The sequence below is a fragment of the Hyperoodon ampullatus genome (assembly GCF_949752795.1).
Source record: "Hyperoodon ampullatus genome assembly, chromosome: 3".
Lineage (NCBI taxonomy): Eukaryota > Metazoa > Chordata > Mammalia > Artiodactyla > Ziphiidae > Hyperoodon > Hyperoodon ampullatus.
Window position 1 is genome coordinate 112,032,268 of NC_136916.1, and position 20,100 is coordinate 112,052,367.

Genomic DNA, 20,100 nt, shown 5'->3' on the forward strand with positions numbered 1-20,100 from the left:
GACCATTCCTTCATAACCACATCACCCTCTGACTCTCATCTCAGTCAAGAAAGTTTCTTTTAAAGATTCATTTGGCTCGAGCTCTAGCTGGCAGCCAAGCGTACGAGCTCTGCGATCAGCGGCCGCCATCGACGTTGCTTCGCTTCTTCTGGCCTCATCTGCGCCACTCGCTCACCACACACTCCGCAGTCCTAAGCCGCTATCATGGTAAAGCTTGCAAAGGCCGGTAAAAATCAAGGTGACCCCAAGAAAATGGCTCCTCCCCCAAAGGAGGTAGAAGAAGATAGTGAAGATGAGGAACTGTCAGAAGATGAAGAGGATGATAGCAGTGGAGAAGAGGTTGTTATTCCTCAGAAAAAAGGCAAAAAGGCTACCACAACTCCAGCAAAGAAGGTGATGGTTTCCCCAACAAAAAAGGTTGCAGTTGCCACACCGGCAAAGAAAGCAGTTGTCACCCCTGGCAAAAAGACAGCTGCTACGCCAGCCAAGAAGACAGTTACACCTGCCAAAGCAGTAGCAACACCTGGCAAAAAGGGAGCCACACCAGGCAAAGCATTGGTAGCAACCCCTGGTAAGAAGGGAGCAGCCGCTCCAGCCAAGGGAGCAAAGAACGGCAAGAATGCCAAGAAGGAAGACAGTGATGAGGAAGATGAAGATGACAGTGAAGAGGAGGATGAGGATGATGAAGAGGAGGATGAGGATGAATTCGAGCCAGCGGTGATGAAAGCAGCTGCTGCTCCTGCCTCACATGATGAAGATGACGAGGATGAAGATGACGGTGAAGACGATGATGAGGATGACGAGGATGACTCTGAAGAAGAAGCTATGGAGACTGCACCAGCCAAAGGAAAGAAAGCTCCAGCAAAAGCTGCTCCTGTGAAGGCAAAGGGCACTGCTGAAGATGAAGATGAGGAGGATGACGATGACGATGAGGAGGATGACGATGAGGATGAGGATGAAGACGAGGAGGAGGAAGAAGATGACCAGGAGGAGGAGGAGGAAGAGGAGGAAGAACTTGTCAAAGAAGCACCTGGAAAGCGAAAGAAGGAAATGGCCAAACAAAAAGCAGCTCCTGAAGCCAAGAAACAGAAAGTGGAAGCCACAGAACCAACTACATCTTTCAGTCTCTTTGTTGGAAACCTGAACTTCAGTAAATCTGCTCCTGAATTGAAAACGGGTATCAGTGACCTTTTTGCGAAAAATGATCTTGCAGTTGTTGATGTCAGAATTGGTTTGTCTAGAAGACCTGGAAAAAGCCTTGGAACTCACTGGTTTAAAAGTCTTTGGCAATGAAATTAAACTAGAAAAACCAAAGGGAAAAGACAGTAAGAAAGAGATGCGAGAACACTTCTGGCTAAAAATCTTCCTTATAAAGTTACTCAGGAAGAATTAAAAGAAGTGTTTGAAGATGCTGTGGAGATCAGATTAGTCAGCAAGGATGGAAAGAGTAAAGGGATTGCTTATATTGAATTTAAGACAGAAGCTGATGCAGAGAAAACCTTGGAAGAAAAGCAGGGAACAGAGATAGATGGGCGATCCATTTCCCTGTACTATACTGGAGAGAAAGGTCAAGGTCAAGACCATAGAGGTGGAAAGAATAGCACTTGGACTGGTGAATCAAAAACCCTGGTTTTAAGCAACCTCTCCTATAGTGCAACGGAAGAAACTCTTCAGGAAGTATTTGAGAAGGCGACGTTTATCAAAGTGGCCCAGAACCAAAGTGGCAAATCTAAAGGGTATGCATTTATAGAATTTGCGTCATTTGAAGATGCTAAAGAAGCTTTAAATTCATGTAATAAAAGGGAAATTGAGGGCAGAGCCATCAGGCTGGAGTTGCAAGGACCCAGGGGACAACCTAATGCAAGAAGCCAGCCATCCAAAACTCTGTTCGTCAAAGGTCTGTCTGAGGATACTACAGAAGAGACATTAAAGGAGTCGTTTGACGGCTCTATTCGTGCAAGGATAGTCACTGACCGGGAGACTGGATCCTTTAGGGGGTTTGGTTTTGTAGACTTCAACAGCGAGGAAGAGGCCAAAGCTGCCAAGGAGGCCATGGAAGATGGTGAAATCGATGGAAACAAAGTTACTTTGGACTGGGCCAAGCCTAAGGGTGAAGGTGGCTTCGGTGGCCGAGGAGGAGGCAGAAGTGGCTTCGGTGGCCGAGGAGGAGGCAGAGGTGGCGGCCGAGGTGGATTTGGAGGCCGAGGCCGGGGAGGCTTTGGAGGGCGAGGAGGCTTCCGAGGAGGCAGAGGAGGAGGAGGAGACCACAAGCCACAAGGAAAGAAGACGAAGTTTGAATAGTTTCTTCTATCCCTGTCTTCCCCTCTTCCATTTGAAAGAAAGGACTCTGAGGTTTTTACTCTGTTACCTGCTCAATGACGGAGCCTTCTGAGGACATTCCAAGACAGTATACATCCCTGTGGTCTACTTGGAAACCCGTATAGATAACATTTCAAGGGAGATAACCCTGTTGGTGTTGACTGGATATTCGTATAAACTTTTTAAAGAGATGCGTGATAGAGCTAACCCTTATCTGTAAGTTTTGAATTTATATTGTTTCCTCCCATGTACAAAACCATTTTTTTCCTACGGAGTTTTTTGGTTTTGTTTTGTTTTTTTTGCGTTGGTGGGTTATAAAGGAAAGCAGAATGTTTTATCATGATTTTTGCTTTAGCAACTTTGGGACAAATTAAAAGTCCTAAACTCTGGTGCCAGACTTGTACTTCCTGTCCTAGAGTGTTTCTCCTGGAATATCACTGAGAGTGGAGCATGACAAATCAGTTCTGCCACTCCAGATCTCCACCCCCTGTGAAAATGCTTATACTTTGGTTTCAGGTATCCCAGCCATAAGTTTTTGCAGCCCTGTGTATGTCATGTGAAAGGCTCATTGGAAGTCCAACTGTGGCCTTACCCCACTTAGAAACAGGCTTGAGGGGTCAGGTGTCCTGAAAAAGTGCTTTGGAAAGAGGGCCAGGAGCACTTTGGTCCGGGCTTTTTTAGATATGCATGCGAGAGCAATGACTGATGAGTATAATTCCTGCTGGATGAATGGGCCAAAATGGAGGCTTTGGGACTGTGAGGCCGGAGAGGAAACTACCAGTCTAGCCGATGGACCTAATATCTTTTGTAATTCCCCCAGCACCCTCAGGTTAAACCAACAAGAAAGGCCTTTGGTGGACATTCTGGCTTGTTAAGCATTCCCTTGCCCACCCCCCCACTTCCAGTAAAAGGTCACATGAGAGGCCTAGGTCAAGCGATTAACATGATATATTTAGTTGAAAAATGGTGCGCAAGATGGTACAGAATGAAAGTGCCAACTCAAAAATACGGTACTGGTAGACTAGAGGGCAAAGTAAAGGATTTGAATTAGCTTAGTTTTGTCCTGGTTATGAGTTGCTGGCAGGATGAGGGAATCTAAACCTTGTGCATATCATGCACCACTCACCAAGTCAAGTCCATTGTAAGTACTAAAGGCGCAGACCAGGACAAATAACCTGGTTAGAAAGGGTGGAAGATTGGAAGTTTGGGTGCTGCTGGGAAGAAAAATCAAGCCAGCAGAGGGACATCCTGTGGTCAGGCAAACCTAAAAACTAAAGTGAACCATTGGAGAGCCTACTGTATAGCTCAGGGAACTCTACTCAGTGCTCTGTGGTGACCTAAATGGGAAGGAAATCCAAAAAAAGGGGGATGTATGTATACATATAGCTGATTCACTTTGCTGTACAGTAGAAACTAACACAACATTGTAAAGCAACTATACTCTGATAAAAATTAAAAGCAAACTAATGAAAAAAAAAAAATTCATTTGATTGGGTTGGGCCCACTCAGATAATCCAGGATAATCTGCCCATCCCAAGGTCCTTAAACTTAATCTTCAAAGTTCCTTTTTCCATGTAAGGTAACATAGTAACAGGTTCCAGAGATTAGAGATCTTTGGGGGGGCCCATTACTCTGCCTTTCAAAAAGAGTGAAAAAAAATGTGAAACATAAGTAAACCTGGAATCGGTGTTGTTATATGACTTTGTGAACACATTTTCTCCCCCTCATCCTAGCTAAGCACTGTGATAACTCTTCATCCTCTGGACTTCGGGGTGCTAACTGAGTTTCTGTAGACTCTTATGACCACCCACTTTACTGACCAAGATATTTCATGAATTCACCCTATTTTTTCTGGTTTAAAATAATTGATTTCAGCAACAGATAGGGTGAAATCTTTGAAAGTTTTGTCATAACTTTAGCAAAGGAACTTAGAAAAATCTAGCAAACTTGAAATGCTACCTCCATATTAAGTGTTAGCATTAGTATGTACACTGTATGTATATTAAGTATACGTATTAATAAGTGTGCTAAGTAATCACATACTTATGTAAGTATGTAATAGGTGTTCAGCCAAAAGTGGGCAGTGAGATTCTCTCTTAAGTATTAGTGCCCGGGAGATGCCTGACACTAGATACTGGAGGCAAGGCCATCATATATAATCACATAGTTTATTTTCAGCACAAGGTACCCCAAATCAATCTTGTGCTCTATCCCCAATCCATGCTCCCCAGACTATGTCCATCTAGAAGAAGAGGCACTTTTTTTCTCATTTTACAGAGGTGTCATATGAACTAGTTGTGGCCTGAACTGGAGGGCATTCAGAGGGGGCTTACTACTGGGTCACAATTCATCATACATACCTAGGACACTGACAGAAGTTACTCACATGCTATCCAAAGTATTCTAGTTCACTGCTGGAAGAATATGGAGCAGCCAATATAAATAACACCTACCCCTAAATGTCCAGCTGAAATATTCTGTACAGATAGAATGTGACCAGGACAGAGTCAAGCACTGGCAGACTCTCCATATGTATATATCAATCTGTCATGGCCTCCACCTTACCTTTTACCCTGCCATTCTATAGCCATTTTCAGCCAGGTCTACCATGAACTGTTTATTTTAGCTCAGTGGTTCCCTTATCAATCAATATACATTGATTAGGTATACAGCTGCTTTCTGACAGAGATATTAAAATATTAGCTTATACCTAAAATACCTCCCCAAAGTGACGAGGTGCTCTGCCAAAGTAAACCCTACTTAAATAGAATCAATTATTTTTAAGCATCTCATCTTATTTAATATCAAAATATATTTGACTGATCTCAATATCAGCCAGTTTGGAACTGCACTCCAGCCATCAAGTCTGTAGGTATAGATTAATAAAGGATTTTTTGATATAATACATAATAAAATAATATTAGTATGTTTCCAGGTATTATGGCCCCTCTGTAGACAAGTAGGTAGGTAGAAAGAGATGGGGTAGGTGGGGGCAGAAAGGCAGAGAGAGGGAAAGGGGCATTAGAAATCACCCAGCATAACCCCACATAGAAAGATAAAATTCATCATCATCGAAAGAGTTCTCTGAGATGCTTTTTGTTAAGAGCCCACAATTTGCTTGTCCCCATGCAAAAAAAGCACTATTCAAACACTGACAAACAGTATCTCTAAGAATTCCTAGTAGAGATAATGCTATACCATTGGCTTGTCATTCATTTATGAACTTTTTTTGTGGAATAGGAAAGATATGATAGAAAGTATTATGGTTCTGTAGAAATATATATTTCAGCAAAATCACACACGTTTCTTAAGATCCATACACTGGATGTCTGTTTCTTTTAGAAAAATCAAATACAAATAAATGTTGTTAGAAAGAGTTATATTGGAATTCATTCTCAAAATCTTTTTTTTTTTCCTTTTGTATACATCTTAGAAGAAAGGAAATGCAATCCTTTACAGAGGCAATGAAGTGAGAGCTTGTCCCACAACTCTAGGATTTTGAGTAAAAGTTCATTCTAGCTCAGTATTCAATGGACAAATAAACATGTAGTTCACAGCCTGCCCACAGCTTACCTGGTTGGGATTTCCAAGCTCCTGTCTACCCTCTTCCTCTTCATGTGACCATATCTCTAAGCACAACAAATTTCCCACTGTTCCCTGAATTTTCTTCCCATTATCTGGAATCTCCTTGCCTCCTCATCAACCTGACAAACTCCTATTCATCAAGTCCCAGATGAAATGCCATCTCTTATTTGTTTCCCTGACCTTTCTACTGTGACTTCAGAATTATTAACTTCACATTTGTTTCCAAAGCACTTATACGTGTCTCTCTATTACAGCACCCATCGCAATGCATTATTTGTGTACATGTACATATGCCACTCACCTCTAGACAGAGTTTCTTGAAGATTGGGTTTGTTCCTCATTTTTCTGGTATTCAGAGGCTAGCACATTACACAGCATAGTCTGGTGAACAGAATTGAATAGAAGAAACACATCAGAGATGAACTTTCTTTTCCCTAAGATGATATCTGTCCCAGAGAATATAGAAATATCTTCACAAGACCAATAATGAACTTAATGGTACTTAATATCAATTATGTTCAATCTTCAATTTTAGAAATAGCTTCAGATTTAGGGGTTTTTACCAATGGCAGTTAAACAAAGATATTAAAGGAAATTTTATTGCAGCAATTGCTCAAGTTGAAACAGGTTTGAGAACAAATTCAGTTTAAATACATGTCATTTACTTGTATTTACCTATAAAATGTTTAAAATGGAACACTTTGGGGCAGAATTATAAAAGTCTCCGTCTTCAATTGTGAATTGTGAAGAAGTCTTTTTTACAGCTTTTGAAACATTGTACTGCAGTTGGCTATTCAAAAGTTCAAATTATCTCAGATTATTCACTGCCATAGATTGCTAACTATATGTTCATCCAGATGAACCTGTGCTCTATGGAAAGCTTTAGTTCCAACGGATTGGCTGTAGACTTCCCCCAAGATGGCACAAATTAGGACAATTTCCCTAGGTGCTGCTCTGTACAGCTCCATGCTCCCATGGTAACGGGCAGCAACTCGGGGCACCACTTGATGAGGAAGGCTGTACCTCCTCCAGTTGGGATTTTTTGAAAGGCCTGAAGCCAGCAAAGATCTTTAAAATGATAATACCCAATGAATGAAGTTGTGGGGTAACTAACATTCCTATAATATTTTGATGAGCTTTAGTAACATAAAATACTAAAACTAGTCTGGAGAGCAAATCCAAGAATATGTATCAGGAGCTCCTATTTCTTTGGTCTGCTATTTCATCCCTAAAACTCTCCTGTAAAGACCTAAATGATGATGTTTCTAGTTGATATTTGAGTCATTGCTGTGGGTAACACTTAGACTCTTTGTGCCACTTGCTTTCCCAAGAGTAAGTTCATCCTCCATTTACCCAAAGGATCTTGAAACAGGGCCTGTTATTTATGTGGCTGGCCCAGCTGCTTTTCCTCTGGAGTCAGTTTTTCTCTCACTTGAATGGTTATGCAGGTATATTTAGTCATTATTTGAATATCTTGAGCATATTTTCTTACATGTTTAGAATAATGTATTCTGCATTGTGTCATTTGTAGCACTAAACATAAAACAAGGTTTGATTTCAGAGTAAATTCAGTTGAGTTGATCAGCTGATGGTGTTTGGGAAAAAAGAAAGGAACTGGACTTAGAAATTGGCCCTCGGACTTCCCTGGTGGCGCAGTGGTTAAGAATCCACCTGCCAATGCAGGGGACACGGGTTCAAGCCCTGGTCTGGGAAGATCCCACATGCCGCAGAGCAACTAAGCCTGTGCACCACAACTACTGAGCCTGCGCTCTAGAGCCCGCGAGCCACAACTACCGAGCCCACCGCCACAACTACTGAAGCCGCATGCCTAGAGCCCATGCTCCGGAACAAGACAAGCTACGGCAGTGAGAAGCCCGCGCACCACAACAAAGAGTAGCCCCCACTCGCCACAACTAGAGAAAGCCCACAAGCAGCAGTGAAGACCCAACGCAGCCAAAAGTTAATTAACTAATTAATTAAAATTTTAAAAAAAGAATGAAGCGAACAAGTACTTAAAAACAAAAGAAAGAAAGAAATTGGCCCTCATTTTTTAAGCCTTATAACCCTTCGTCCAAAGGAAATTTTACATGTATAAAAATAAGTACTTTTTTTAAGGAGAAGAGCATCTAGGACGGAAGAAGGAGTCAAGAGGCTCCGAACAACATGTAGGTCCCACCTTATCCCTTCCCCTACTCCTGGGCCTCCCTGAACACTGTACAAAAAACACTTTTATTGTATCTGTAAGTTCTTGATTGAGAAATGAAACATCTTGTTTCAGGTTCTCTATATTTAAGTACAAGAAACTTCCACTTCAAACAGCACTTCTTATCTAGAGAGAAAGAGGAGTGCATAAATGGATATATAGTATACACATATGTGCTGCTTTTATTTTCCATTATTTGAGTTCTTAAACAAAATGCTGTTTCTCTTTATGCATAGTTTCACTTTGTCCAGCAACTTGATCTTCTGAGATGCTCATTTCTTTCCAGGTCATGAGAGAAAAAGAACACAGCAAGACAAAGTTATATGTGGTCAAAAGACCAGCATGGAACCCTGGCGTCACCCTTATCACCATGTGACCTTTACTGAGTGTTCACCTCCTCATGTGTTAATGAAAAGCAGTATGCAAATCACAGGGTTGATGTTTGCATTTGATTAAATTAAACACATAGAAAGTCCTCAGTAAAAGTGCATTTCTGCTTTCCACAGTGATTATAGAGTTGGAGAACTTCGCAGCCATAATAAAAGATGCAGGAGCATGCCCCACAGCCATTGTTTCTACCACCACCAACTGATTTATCTTTTTTTTTTTTCTTTTTGCGGTACACGGGCCTCTCACTGTTGTGGCCTCTCCCGTTGCGGAGCACAGGCTCCAGACACGCAGGCTCAGCGGCCATGGCTCACGGGCCCAGCCGCTCCGGCGGCATGTGGGATCCTCCCAGACCGGGGCACAAACCCGTGTCGCCTGCATCGGCAGGCGGACTCTCAACCACTGCGCCACGAGGGAAGCCCTGATTTATCTTTTAAGAGATAAGGGGCATAGCATTATCCCTCCCCTGATTTCCTGGAGAGGTTGGTTTTCCTGAGAACTCAGAGCTGGTTCACAACCCCAAAACTTTTGAACCAAATGCACCTCCCAAGACTGCAGAAGTCAAACTGTGAACTGGTATTGATCACCCAAGTATCACATCGTCCTTCTGACATTTGCCCATCCTCAAATCTCCCCTTCCTTCTCCCACACACATACACACAGGGGAACTCAGCTATCGTTTATCTCATCTCTTCAGGGTACCCTTATGTTACCTAAATTTATGAAGAATCCATCGATTTAAAAAGTGGTTCACTTACACATTTAACTGTTGTCCTCTTGTTATTCCTGTCTTCAGGTCAACCTTACTTATCATCGAATTACTTATCTACTCAAAAACCTTTCATTTCCTTTTACTTTAATTCTAATTCTAATGCCCTTGATCTCCTGGCATTACTCCTAACCATCCAAAAGTATTTTTCACTACTGCTGATGGGTTCCTGCCATTCAAGTCACCACCCGCCAACATGGCAGTCTCCTGGGATGAGCTGTCTGCTTCTGGCTACTCCCTTCAATCGTAGTCTCACTCAAGGACTACTCCTCAGGCCCTGAAACCTTCCTGCTACTCCAGTCCTGCTACACTTCTCCTCCTCAAACTTCCTACAAATCCTGGAAACAATAACACATAGTTTCATTCTCAGTTGACTACTACTTTGTCTTTATTGTTTTGTTTTACTGTCTCATATCCACCTTATCTCTCCAGTTACATTATAAACTCTTTGAGACAGGAGTAATATATGTATGTGTCTCGCATCCCTCTTAGCACATGGTGGGAAATGTTGATGGCCTATGTGGTTTGCCTGGCCTGGTAATTCATTATAAAAGTCGTAGTAACTACACCAGTGGAGGAAATTGCAGGCAGGTAGGGAATGCTTGGGGGAACGACAACTTGACCTTCAACTCCATTCATGTAGGCCATGTCCTCTTCTTTCCTATAGAGGTCAGCCCTGGACACGAACGGACATTTCTGTGGTTCTAAGAATCACCATGAATTAACTCAGTGCAACATCTCACTGGAAGTTTCCTGGAAGAGGTGAGATTTGCTTGATTGATACACAGTAATGACTCAGTTATCTAGAATACATGGGTAACAAATGACTCCAGAGTTATATTTCCAGGTAAACAAAAATACACTCTTATATTTAAAGCATCATAATCTTTTATATTTTAACCATTTGTTGGAATTTTGTGCTTCGTCCTAGAATGCAGAATATACTTCTCTGTTTTCTCAAATAGGCCAACATGGACTTGGTTTAACAATGAGAGCATCATCTCTCAAATTTGTCTACACAACTTTTATCAGCCTAAGAGAGTGAACATTTGTTTCCAAGAGAATAGGCATGAAATGCCCTATTTTTATCTTAAATTATTATCTAAATTTTGCATTTCATAATATATCTTTGTTTAAAAATGAAGTTAGTTATTTAAATCAGAGCTTTCCTAACACTGGTTCATAGATTTGACAAAGTGTCTGCTTGGCCAAATGACCTCTTTTGGGTAGGTTTATGTTGCTCCTATTTGGTTGATGTTAAAATAACCTTCCTTTATGAAATGATATTGGTAAATGTCTTTAATTGGGAAGAAAACACAGAACCCCTCCTCTTTTACTTGTCCATAAAATTCAAAAGCCTGGACCTACTATTTTAATTTACCATAAAGTCTAAAAAGAAAGTTTAAAATTTCAAAAAGATGACCCATATTTACCTATCCTAGCATGCTACATTATGCCCCAAAAGTATGCATCTTTGTGAACCTCTGTTTTGGAGCCTTGCAGGAAAGCAGTGATGCTCTCAGGGCCTGCAGAAGTAGGTTGGTTTCTGGCTCCACACTGAATATTCCAGACTACTATACTTCCCATGTTTTCTCACTTCCTATCAAACCATATGTTATCTATGTATTTCCTTTAAGGTGCCTAATGTAAAAGCCTTTATCTCACATTTATATTACTTCTTATACTTCCTCATACCTAGGACAGCAGATTAGCAAAGACTTTATATTGAATATAAAAATTAGATTAAATATATCTAAGTGAGTGTCTGAAGAATTCTCCTATGAATAAATGTGTGAGTGTTAATATGTGGACATTTTATCTATTTTGGCCACTGGGAGATCTCTTTCTCTCTCTTCTGTGTTCTTGGCTACATTACAGATGAATGAGGTTTCTGGCAGCCAAATTCTGACTAGATGACTGCTACTAATCTTAAGTGATAGAGTGGACAATAAATATCCCACTTATATTAAGAAATAGTGCTTGGTAGTAAAAGCTGTGTTGTTATCTATTGCAACATTAAAAAGTCAACCCCAAAATGCAGAGGCATGTAACAATAGACATTTATTCTTATGCTTACAGGCTCTAGGTCAGTTAGGATTCAGCTCATCTAAGCTGGGTTCAGTGGGAAACTGCTTCAGGTTGTAGGTCTGACTGGATGTGACTCCTTGCTGCAGGCTGGGCTCAGTTCTGTTCCATGTGTATTCATTCTGGGATCCAGGCTGAAAGTGCAAGCAGCTACCAGGGGAAGCTCTTCTCATGGTGACGCACAAGAGGGCAGGCCCATCTATAATAAGCACATTTCAAGCCTCTGCTTATGGCACATCTGTTAACACCCATTGGTCAAAGCAAGTCACATGACAAAGTCCCAGAGTCAAAGACAGGAAATTTTCTTCACCTACCATGAGGTTATGTCAAACATGTGGATGTATAATGCCTGTACAGGAGAGTGATGAATTTTAAGAAATTCAGTCTACTACAGGCTGGGTGACTTCTGATGCAGCCACTAATCACAATGGACTTCCTAGAAAGAAAGAAAAAACAAACTTTAAGGCAGTTTCTGAAAGTGGAAGGAAGGTACCTTGTATAAAAAGTGAGAATGTTCAAATATGATTCATTGAATAAAGGACATGATTTAAAAACTGGAAAGTAATGCTTCCTAATGTGGCAGTTACATTAGGATGCATGTAAAACTGAGTTTGCTATAGGCTGGTTTTGTAAATGATAATTGATTGCAAATTATATTGACAGTTATTGAACATAATTATTCACCACAGGAACCATCCTTAATCAATTAATCAGGGCACAATTCAACTTCACTTCTTGCACATGGCATCAACCAATCTTTTTTTTTTTTCTGCTTTGCTTTCTTTCCCTTTACCCACTCTGCTGTTGTTGAAACATTTTAACAAATTAATTAGATGTTAATTCTTAGCAATAAGTGAAACCCTTAAGGTGCTTAAATTGTAAACTCCACAACAAAACGTGTTTATTCCCAAAGATTTTCCTCAGACTCTGAGTAAACACAGATCTTCTCCAGAGATTACATGCAATGAATGGTTGGAAGGCCCTCCTCACTGCTACCAGCCAGGAGAGACATCTCCAAGGGTGTACTTCAGGTCTAGCTCTGTTTTATTGAGATTTTAATCAAATGCTTGAATAAACACATTGAAACCATGCTTTTTTAAATCTTCAGCTGCCCTAACAATGGAAAGGATAGGTACCATACTAGTCACACACTCAGACTTCTAAACAGGCTGAATGATGTACAGAAGCTTACAAGATAAAACTTAGTAGGCAGAAGAGTAATGCCATGTTCTCACTGGTGGCGTACAACCAAAGCTCTCTAACAGAGTGGTGGATATACAGAACGAGAGCAGCTCACATGAAAAGAATCCAGTTGTTTTGGTTAACATCAGCTAATAGAAATCAACAATGAAATGTAACTCCAAAAGCACTGGTGAAAACTTATGTATTTGGCTGCATGCATATCTGTAGAGTCCAAAATAAGAAAAGTAATCATACCCTTGCCCTCTGTTCTAGTCAGACTCCAGGGAGAATATCCTGTTTATTATCAGTGTCATAGTTTTCAAAGGAAATTAAAATACAGAAATCTATATACAGAGGCTTGTGATTAGGGTAGAGGGCGGTTCAACACAATCTTATGACGAATGATGGGAAAAAAAGACATATATAGTCTGAGGTAGCAAGAAGTTAGGAGAGACACGAGAGTTGCCTTTAAATATTTATAAGATTGGCCTGAGGGAAAAGGACGAAGATGGATTTTGAGCAACAACTACAAAATCCTGAAAGAGGGTTAATTGACAAAAACTTCAGAAAGGCATCTGTCGTCTCCATATGAATCTTAGATATCCCTTGCCCAAACTCTTTTCTTATGAAGGTGGCCTTCTGTTAGAGCCAGTCTGTGACCTAAAGTGCATTTCAGCCCCACAGTTCTAGGATTCTGTACAGGAAGAACAGATGTGTCAAATTTATTACCCTGAATTTTTTATATTCTTTCTTCTATTGAAAAATCAAGTACATCTTTGCAAAATAAAAATAGAATTTTATTATAGCAGTACAAACATTTTATGCCATTCTTTATAGTTTCAAAACTATGAATATCCAATCAAACTTCATAATTGCTTTCATAAATGCCTAATTAAACTATAAATATTATTAAATATATCCATGTACAATAAGGAATGGAAACATCTGGATGAAAAATGAAAAATTTAGACAAGCAGCTGGATATTTTACCTACACAATGCTAGACACCAAGATATTCAGAAACATCAAATGGCTGATAGAATTTTGGCATGTCATCTGGTTATTTGACTCTTATCTTTTTTTTTTTTTTTTTTAGAAGATGTTGGGGGTAGGAGTTTATTTATTTATTTATTTATTTATTTATTTATTTATTTATTTATTTATTTATTTATTTATTTATTTATGCTGTGTTGAGTCTTCGTTTCTGTGCGAGGGCTTTCTCTAGTTGTGGCAAGTGGGGGCCATTCTTCATCGCAGTGCGCGGGCCTCTCACTATCGCGGCCTCTGTTGTTGCGGAGCACAGGCTCCAGACGCGCAGGCTCAGTAGTTGTGGCTCACGGGCCTAGTTGCTCCGCGGCATGTGGGATCCTCCCAGCCCAGGGCTCGAACCCGTGTCCCCTGCATTAGCAGGCAGATTCTCAACCACTGCGCCACCAGGGAAGCCCTTGACTCTATCTTTGACTTTATTTCAAATTACTTCTTAGTTTCTCAGTTTTCTATTTTTTAATAGGAATATTTTATATACTCCTCCTACTGAATAGCATTTTCCAGTCACAGCTAAAAAACTGTTTCTCCTTCCCTGCCAGCTGTCTCTACTCTGACCTTACCCCTTCACTTCACTGTCTACTGGAATATCAGAAATTTGGGAAAAATTATGATAGGGGCTTTTGGAATACATTCCCTCCCTCTATCCTCCCCTTTACAGCCTGTAATGATGGTCAGAAAATCCAACCAATCTGACTTCAGAACCCTCCACTGTGAAATGTTCCTCAAACTACCCCCCGCCATCCCCACCACCCCCAATATTGTTCTACCTTGGATACCAGTGATCCATTTCCAACTCAGTATCTTCTCTGACCCCAGTTTTCAGGACATCAGCTCCCTTGATTTGGCTAATGGCCTCTGTCTTCACAGTGTTTATGGTCAAAATAATAATGATGAAAATACTAATTCCAATTTAATGAGCACTTACTATGTTCAAACATTGCTTTAAGTGGTTTACATGAATTAATTCATTTAATAGTCACAACAACCCTATGAAGCAGGTACTATAATTATCCTCGTTTTGGGGATGAGGAAATGAGGCAAATAAATTTAACAATTTGCCCAAATTCTCATAGATATAGCACCCTAGACCCCCAGTACAAATTCAGGTTTTCTCACTTTGGAACCCCTCTCTTAACAACTATGCCATAGTACTGCCTGTGTAGCCAGTCTACTCTAATTTCCAACATTTTGCTGAAATTCAGGTGTTCTCAAACTCAAAGAAGGTGGTTGTAATGTATTCCTTCCAAGTTTCAAGCAGGATCTGAAACCCTACCTCTTTCTAGAAGCCTGTGTGTACTTGGTATCAAGAAGATGACATTTTGTCCTAATTGAGAAATTTGAACAACTGCCTTCATAGGATAAAAGCATTTGTCCTTTGCTTGTTCTCGTTCTCAGTACAATATAAATGCAGCACGTAATCTTGTACCATTTAAATACTTTTACATGTTTTATAACGGTTAATCCACATAAATGAAATATTTCATTGATTCACTTAACAAATGTTTACTTAACTATTCTAGGCAGTGATGACACAAAAATGAATAACGCAGACAAAAATCTCTGCCCTCATGGAACTTACTTTCTTGCCAGGGAGACATGATAAGCAAGATAAATATATAACTTATATGGTATGTTAAAGATTGACAAGTACTAAAGAGAATGTAAAGATGTGGGGTATGAGAAAAAGAGGAGTCAAGAAAGACAATGAGATTTTTTTATCTGGATGAATATAAGAGGGCTGATTAAAAACTCCTTGAAGAAAGAATCAGCCACACATATTCACTTAATACATAATTAATATAAATTTTAAAATAGTAAAATGAGTTGAAATTCCTCTGGAAAGTGTTAAGTATGTGTAAAGTAAAAATAGGATAATATGAAGGTGTGTTATTAAAATATAGTGTACTTCTCAATTTAAATATGACAGTGATAGTCCCAAGCACCCAGTAAATAAAAAGAAAGGCTTTATTCTTTCCACAGTGAGGTTCAGATAGCAGATACTGAACACAGCATTAAATATTTGCCAGAAAATCTGATAGTCAGATTTTGATATTTATTAAGAACTTTCCATATTGAGTTTAATTAAGGATTTGATTATGAATTCTACCTTGAAGGCATGATTACTACTTATCTCTTCACTCTTGGGCCAAAGAGAATTACAGATGCTGAGTATCTCTCCACTGTGTCTATGAAATAGTCATTAGTTTGAAAAGGCATCTTTTTTCTTAGTGTTGAAAATTGCCTAGAGAAATTTAACTCATTCAGCTTTTATAGTACTCTTGTAAGGAATTCTGGTTGTATTTTTAATGTTATAACCAAGAAGACAGATGAATAATCACAACTAGTTTCCTGATAAATATGCAATTGACTTTTTTAATTTATTTATTTATTTATTTATTTTGGTTGTGCTAGATCTTTGTTGCAGCACGTGGGATCTTTGTTGCCACATACAGGATCTTTAGTTGTGGCATGCAGACTTCTTAGTTTTGGCATGTGAACTCTTAGTTGCTGCACGCATGAGGGATCTAGTTCCCCGACCGGGGATCAAAGCTGGACCCCCTGCATTGGGAGCGCGGAGTCTTACCCACTGGACCACCAGGGAAGTCCCGGCAGTTGCCTTTTATTACCCTTTTATTATCACATATTAGGCTTTTATTTTTGTTAATACTGTGAAGTATGACTGGGAAGTAATGCTGATTTCCTAGAGGGTGTGTATAAAACTCATTACTCACTTTCATTACTTAGCTTAGTGTCTTCTTTTCCTAATTTTTTCATGTCCAATAATATGTCAGTGGAAAAACATCATCATGGAATAGGAGACTCGCTGTTTAAGGAGGCCTATCGTTAGCTAAATATTATGAATATCATAAAGAGCTGAAGGGTTATTGCATCTCACTTTAGCTCTTAAAAACTTTTGAAACACACTGTTAAATGTATAAGGAGTCATATGGTTATACAACAAAGAATAACCTGGGACATAGTGGTCTCTTTCCTATGGACTTGAAAGGCTAGAATATTATAAACTGGCAATGGATGGCAGCCCCATAATCCCTCAAAAAGTAATGGTGCACTGCTTTTTTCTAATTGAACACTCCTGTCTTAGGCCCTCTCCACTTCATTCCACCTGGGATTTACTTTTACCTATTCTTAGGCTCAGAAATATTTAGAAACCCTTGTTCCCTTTGAAGATGTAAGAATGATTAAAGATGCAATAATCATATTCTACAATCAAGCCAGTAGGAGGGGAAGACAAGCAAGGATGACTACCCGCTCTTGCTCTCCCTTTGCAAATGATCTGGGAAAATTAACCCAAATGCTAATGAATTTTAAAAGCATCATGTGAAAAGATTGACCAAGAAAACAATGATCAAAATGTAGTCTAATCCAATTACAGCAGAAACAAATTTTCAAGCCCTGTACTCAGATGTATAAAAATTTTAACTTCCTTTTTTTTTTTTCTATAACATCTCACTTTATGTTCATATACCCTCCCCCAGTGGTATGACAGGATGGTCTGGTACTGGCTCAAAAGCTGATTGTGTTCATTTCTTCCCAGGTCCAAACTCAGTGACATCAGGTTGCTAGTTTGAAATTGGCTGAGGTGGGAGTATTTACACCATGGAAATCAGCAAATGTTACAAATCTGGGTTTTGTTTTGTTTTGTTTTGTTTCCTTGCCGGAGAGAGCCAGCTGTTAAACATTTACCAGCATGCTGCTGCTGTCCCCTATGACAGAAATGTGGTCCTAGTCAATTATAGATAAACTTTCCCTCTGTCTCCTTCTCCCTAGAGAAACATTTACATTCTAAGGTCCTTCTGTATTGTCCGTGCGTCTGGGGAAGAGACCTAGTCCACCATGACATCCTCTGACATGTTCATACGATCCCATTTAGTCCTCAACTGACATCTTCTGTGGTGGAAACCACCAAGATATCTCCAACCACCCCTACTCCTAAATTGTGTGGTGCAGTCTGCCTTCCATTATAGCATCCCTGTGTCACAATTGTGAGGTCCATTTAGGTTCACCTACTGACCCTCAGCTAACTTCTGCACAGCTCTCTCAGAGAACAGGACGATGTGGCAATTTCAGCATTTACTCTTGGTAATGGAAGTACAAGTTTTGATGGGCTATCTTAGACTCTTTCAAGCCAAACATAACTTGTCATCATAGCCACTCTCTCGCTGCTATATCATGTCAGGGGTGTGGAGGAACGCTGGACCTTGTCATTTCTTGAGCCACTTCCCGGTATCTTCCGCATGCATCTCCATTGCTCAGATTGCCAAGTATGTCAGAGGGTTTGAGTCCTCTGCCCTGGGACTTTGCCTGAGGAGGTGGCATGGGGCAGCATCCCTTCTCAGTGATCTAGAGCTCTCTGGCTTTCTCTCTAACCCTCACTCTCTCTTCCCCACCCCAAAGAAATGTTTGATTTTCCCCCTTGCATAGGGGGCAGGGGGAAGAAGCAGAGAACCTAGCTTGATAAATATTTTTCCGTATCTATCATTTACACCAAGATCTTGGACTTGAGTTCACTTGGCTTGTACATGGCCTCTTCAGCTATGTGCATAACCCCTGCTTAATTTGGTGAAGAAGGAATAGCGAGAAATTGGATATCCATCCCATTTCTTTCTTCTACCTTAAAAACTCAACATAAACATATCAATTTTTCAAGAAGGAAAAAATAAGTCAATGTTATTTCATCCATCACCAGCATCAAAATACAACATGAACGTTTATCTTCCTAGTTAAAAAAATATGAAGGGGAGGGGTGATATTTTTTTCTAATCTTTCTCTCACATGATTCTTGACCACTTCAGATTTTATTCTCTATTCTATTCTCTATATTTGTCCATGGATTAAGTGTTATTTATTAGTGGCATGTTCCTCTGTTTTAGACAATGTCAGTCATGACTGTAACCCTGGCTAACCTGTTCCTCCGGAACTATAGCCCAGTTTTAATCTTCACTCCTGTCTTACTATTCCCGCTGGGAGCTAACACATATTCAGATAGTTTTTCCAGGCTCCATATTAATGGTTAGTTTCTATAATATTCCTTTTAAAAAGACAGCCTCATCATAATATTGGAAATAACTATGTTTTCAGATTTCTCTAATTGTCTTACATATAATAGTAAATATAATTAAAAGAATAATAATAAATTACAGTGCATTTATTTTGAGTATTCAAATTAGTGGATTCAGTTTTCCTACCAGTATTCTTCTTTGAGAATCACATTCAGAACTTACAAACTGCAAATGTTTATTTTTATAAAGAAAGGTAGTTTGCTAAATATATTTAATATCAGGAATAAATATGAATTTGTGTGAGAGAGAATTGATTTAGTGCCAATCATGTGTCATTGTTTTGAAGGTAAAATAGAGAGCTTTTCCCAAAACAAATTTAAATAAAATAAAAACCTGCCTCTCTCTTTCTTAGACAAACACTTAAATGTAAATATGCAAAGCAAGGGATCCACTTTCATCTGGGTAAAAATGCTGAAAATATATTATTAAGAATAAGAGTCTGTATATCCTATGCTAAGTGCCAGATATTTGGTAGCAACAACAGAAAGTGTAGACAGACTACAGGAGTTTAAAGGAAGAAGGGACCACTCTAGGCTAAGACTGTCAATGAAGGTTTTAAAAAGGAGGCAGAATTTGAGGTGGGCTTTTTAGGACAGGTAGGATTTAGATAGTTGTAGAGGAAACAGGAAGCATATCTCAGTGGAGAGACTGGCATTAGCATGGTGAGTATACTTAGCTGTTTTTAAAAAATAGAAAGTGAATGCATCTAGTTAGAATGAGTAGAATGAGAGATCAAGAAAGGTAAGACTAGAAGATAGATTGGCAGCAGATCCTGGAGGACTTTGTATAGCCCAGAAATGTGAACTTCAAAGGACAATATCCAGAAAATGAAAAGACAACCGGCATAATGGGAGAAAATATTTGCAAATCATTTATGTGATGAGTATCAAATATTAACAATGTACAAAGAACTCATACAACTCAACAACAAAAAGACAAATAGCTCTATTTAAAAATGAGGAGGGGACTTCCCTGATGGTCCAGTGGTTAAGAATCCATCTTCCAGTGCAGGGGATGTGGATTTGATCCCTGGTCGGGGAACTAAGATCCCACATGCCACAGAGCAACTAAGCCTGTGTGCCGCAACTACTGAGCCCGCATGCTTTGGAGCCTGTGTGCCACAACTAGAGAGCCTGTGCACCACAACGAAGAGCCCATGCGCTGCAACGAAAGATCCCTCATGCTGTAATGAGATCCCACGTGCTGCAACTAAGACCCGATGCAGCCATATAAATAAATAAATGTTTTTTAAAAATGAGGAAGGTATTTGAATAAACATTTCTCCAAATAAGATACACAAGTGGCCAATAAGCACATGAAAAGAAGCTCAATATCATTAAGTATTAGGGAAATGCAAATCAAAACCACAATGAGATACCACTTCACACACACTAGGATCTCTATGATCAAAAAGATAAATAATAACAAATGTTAGCGAGGAT

The 20,100-nt window shown here is 39.7% G+C and overlaps 1 protein-coding gene across 1 annotated transcript; it reads left to right on the forward strand.

Annotated features, from left to right (window-relative positions):
* Window positions 1-201: 201 nt before the first annotated feature.
* LOC307050299 (nucleolin-like) lies at window positions 202-2,708 on the forward strand. Its single transcript, XM_079700245.1, is given in 3 exon segments — window positions 202-1,238; window positions 1,240-1,334; window positions 1,337-2,708. Coding segments are annotated over 3 exon segments (2,094 nt in total). The 5' UTR covers window positions 202-204; the 3' UTR covers window positions 2,302-2,708.
* Window positions 2,709-20,100: the final 17,392 nt, after the last annotated feature.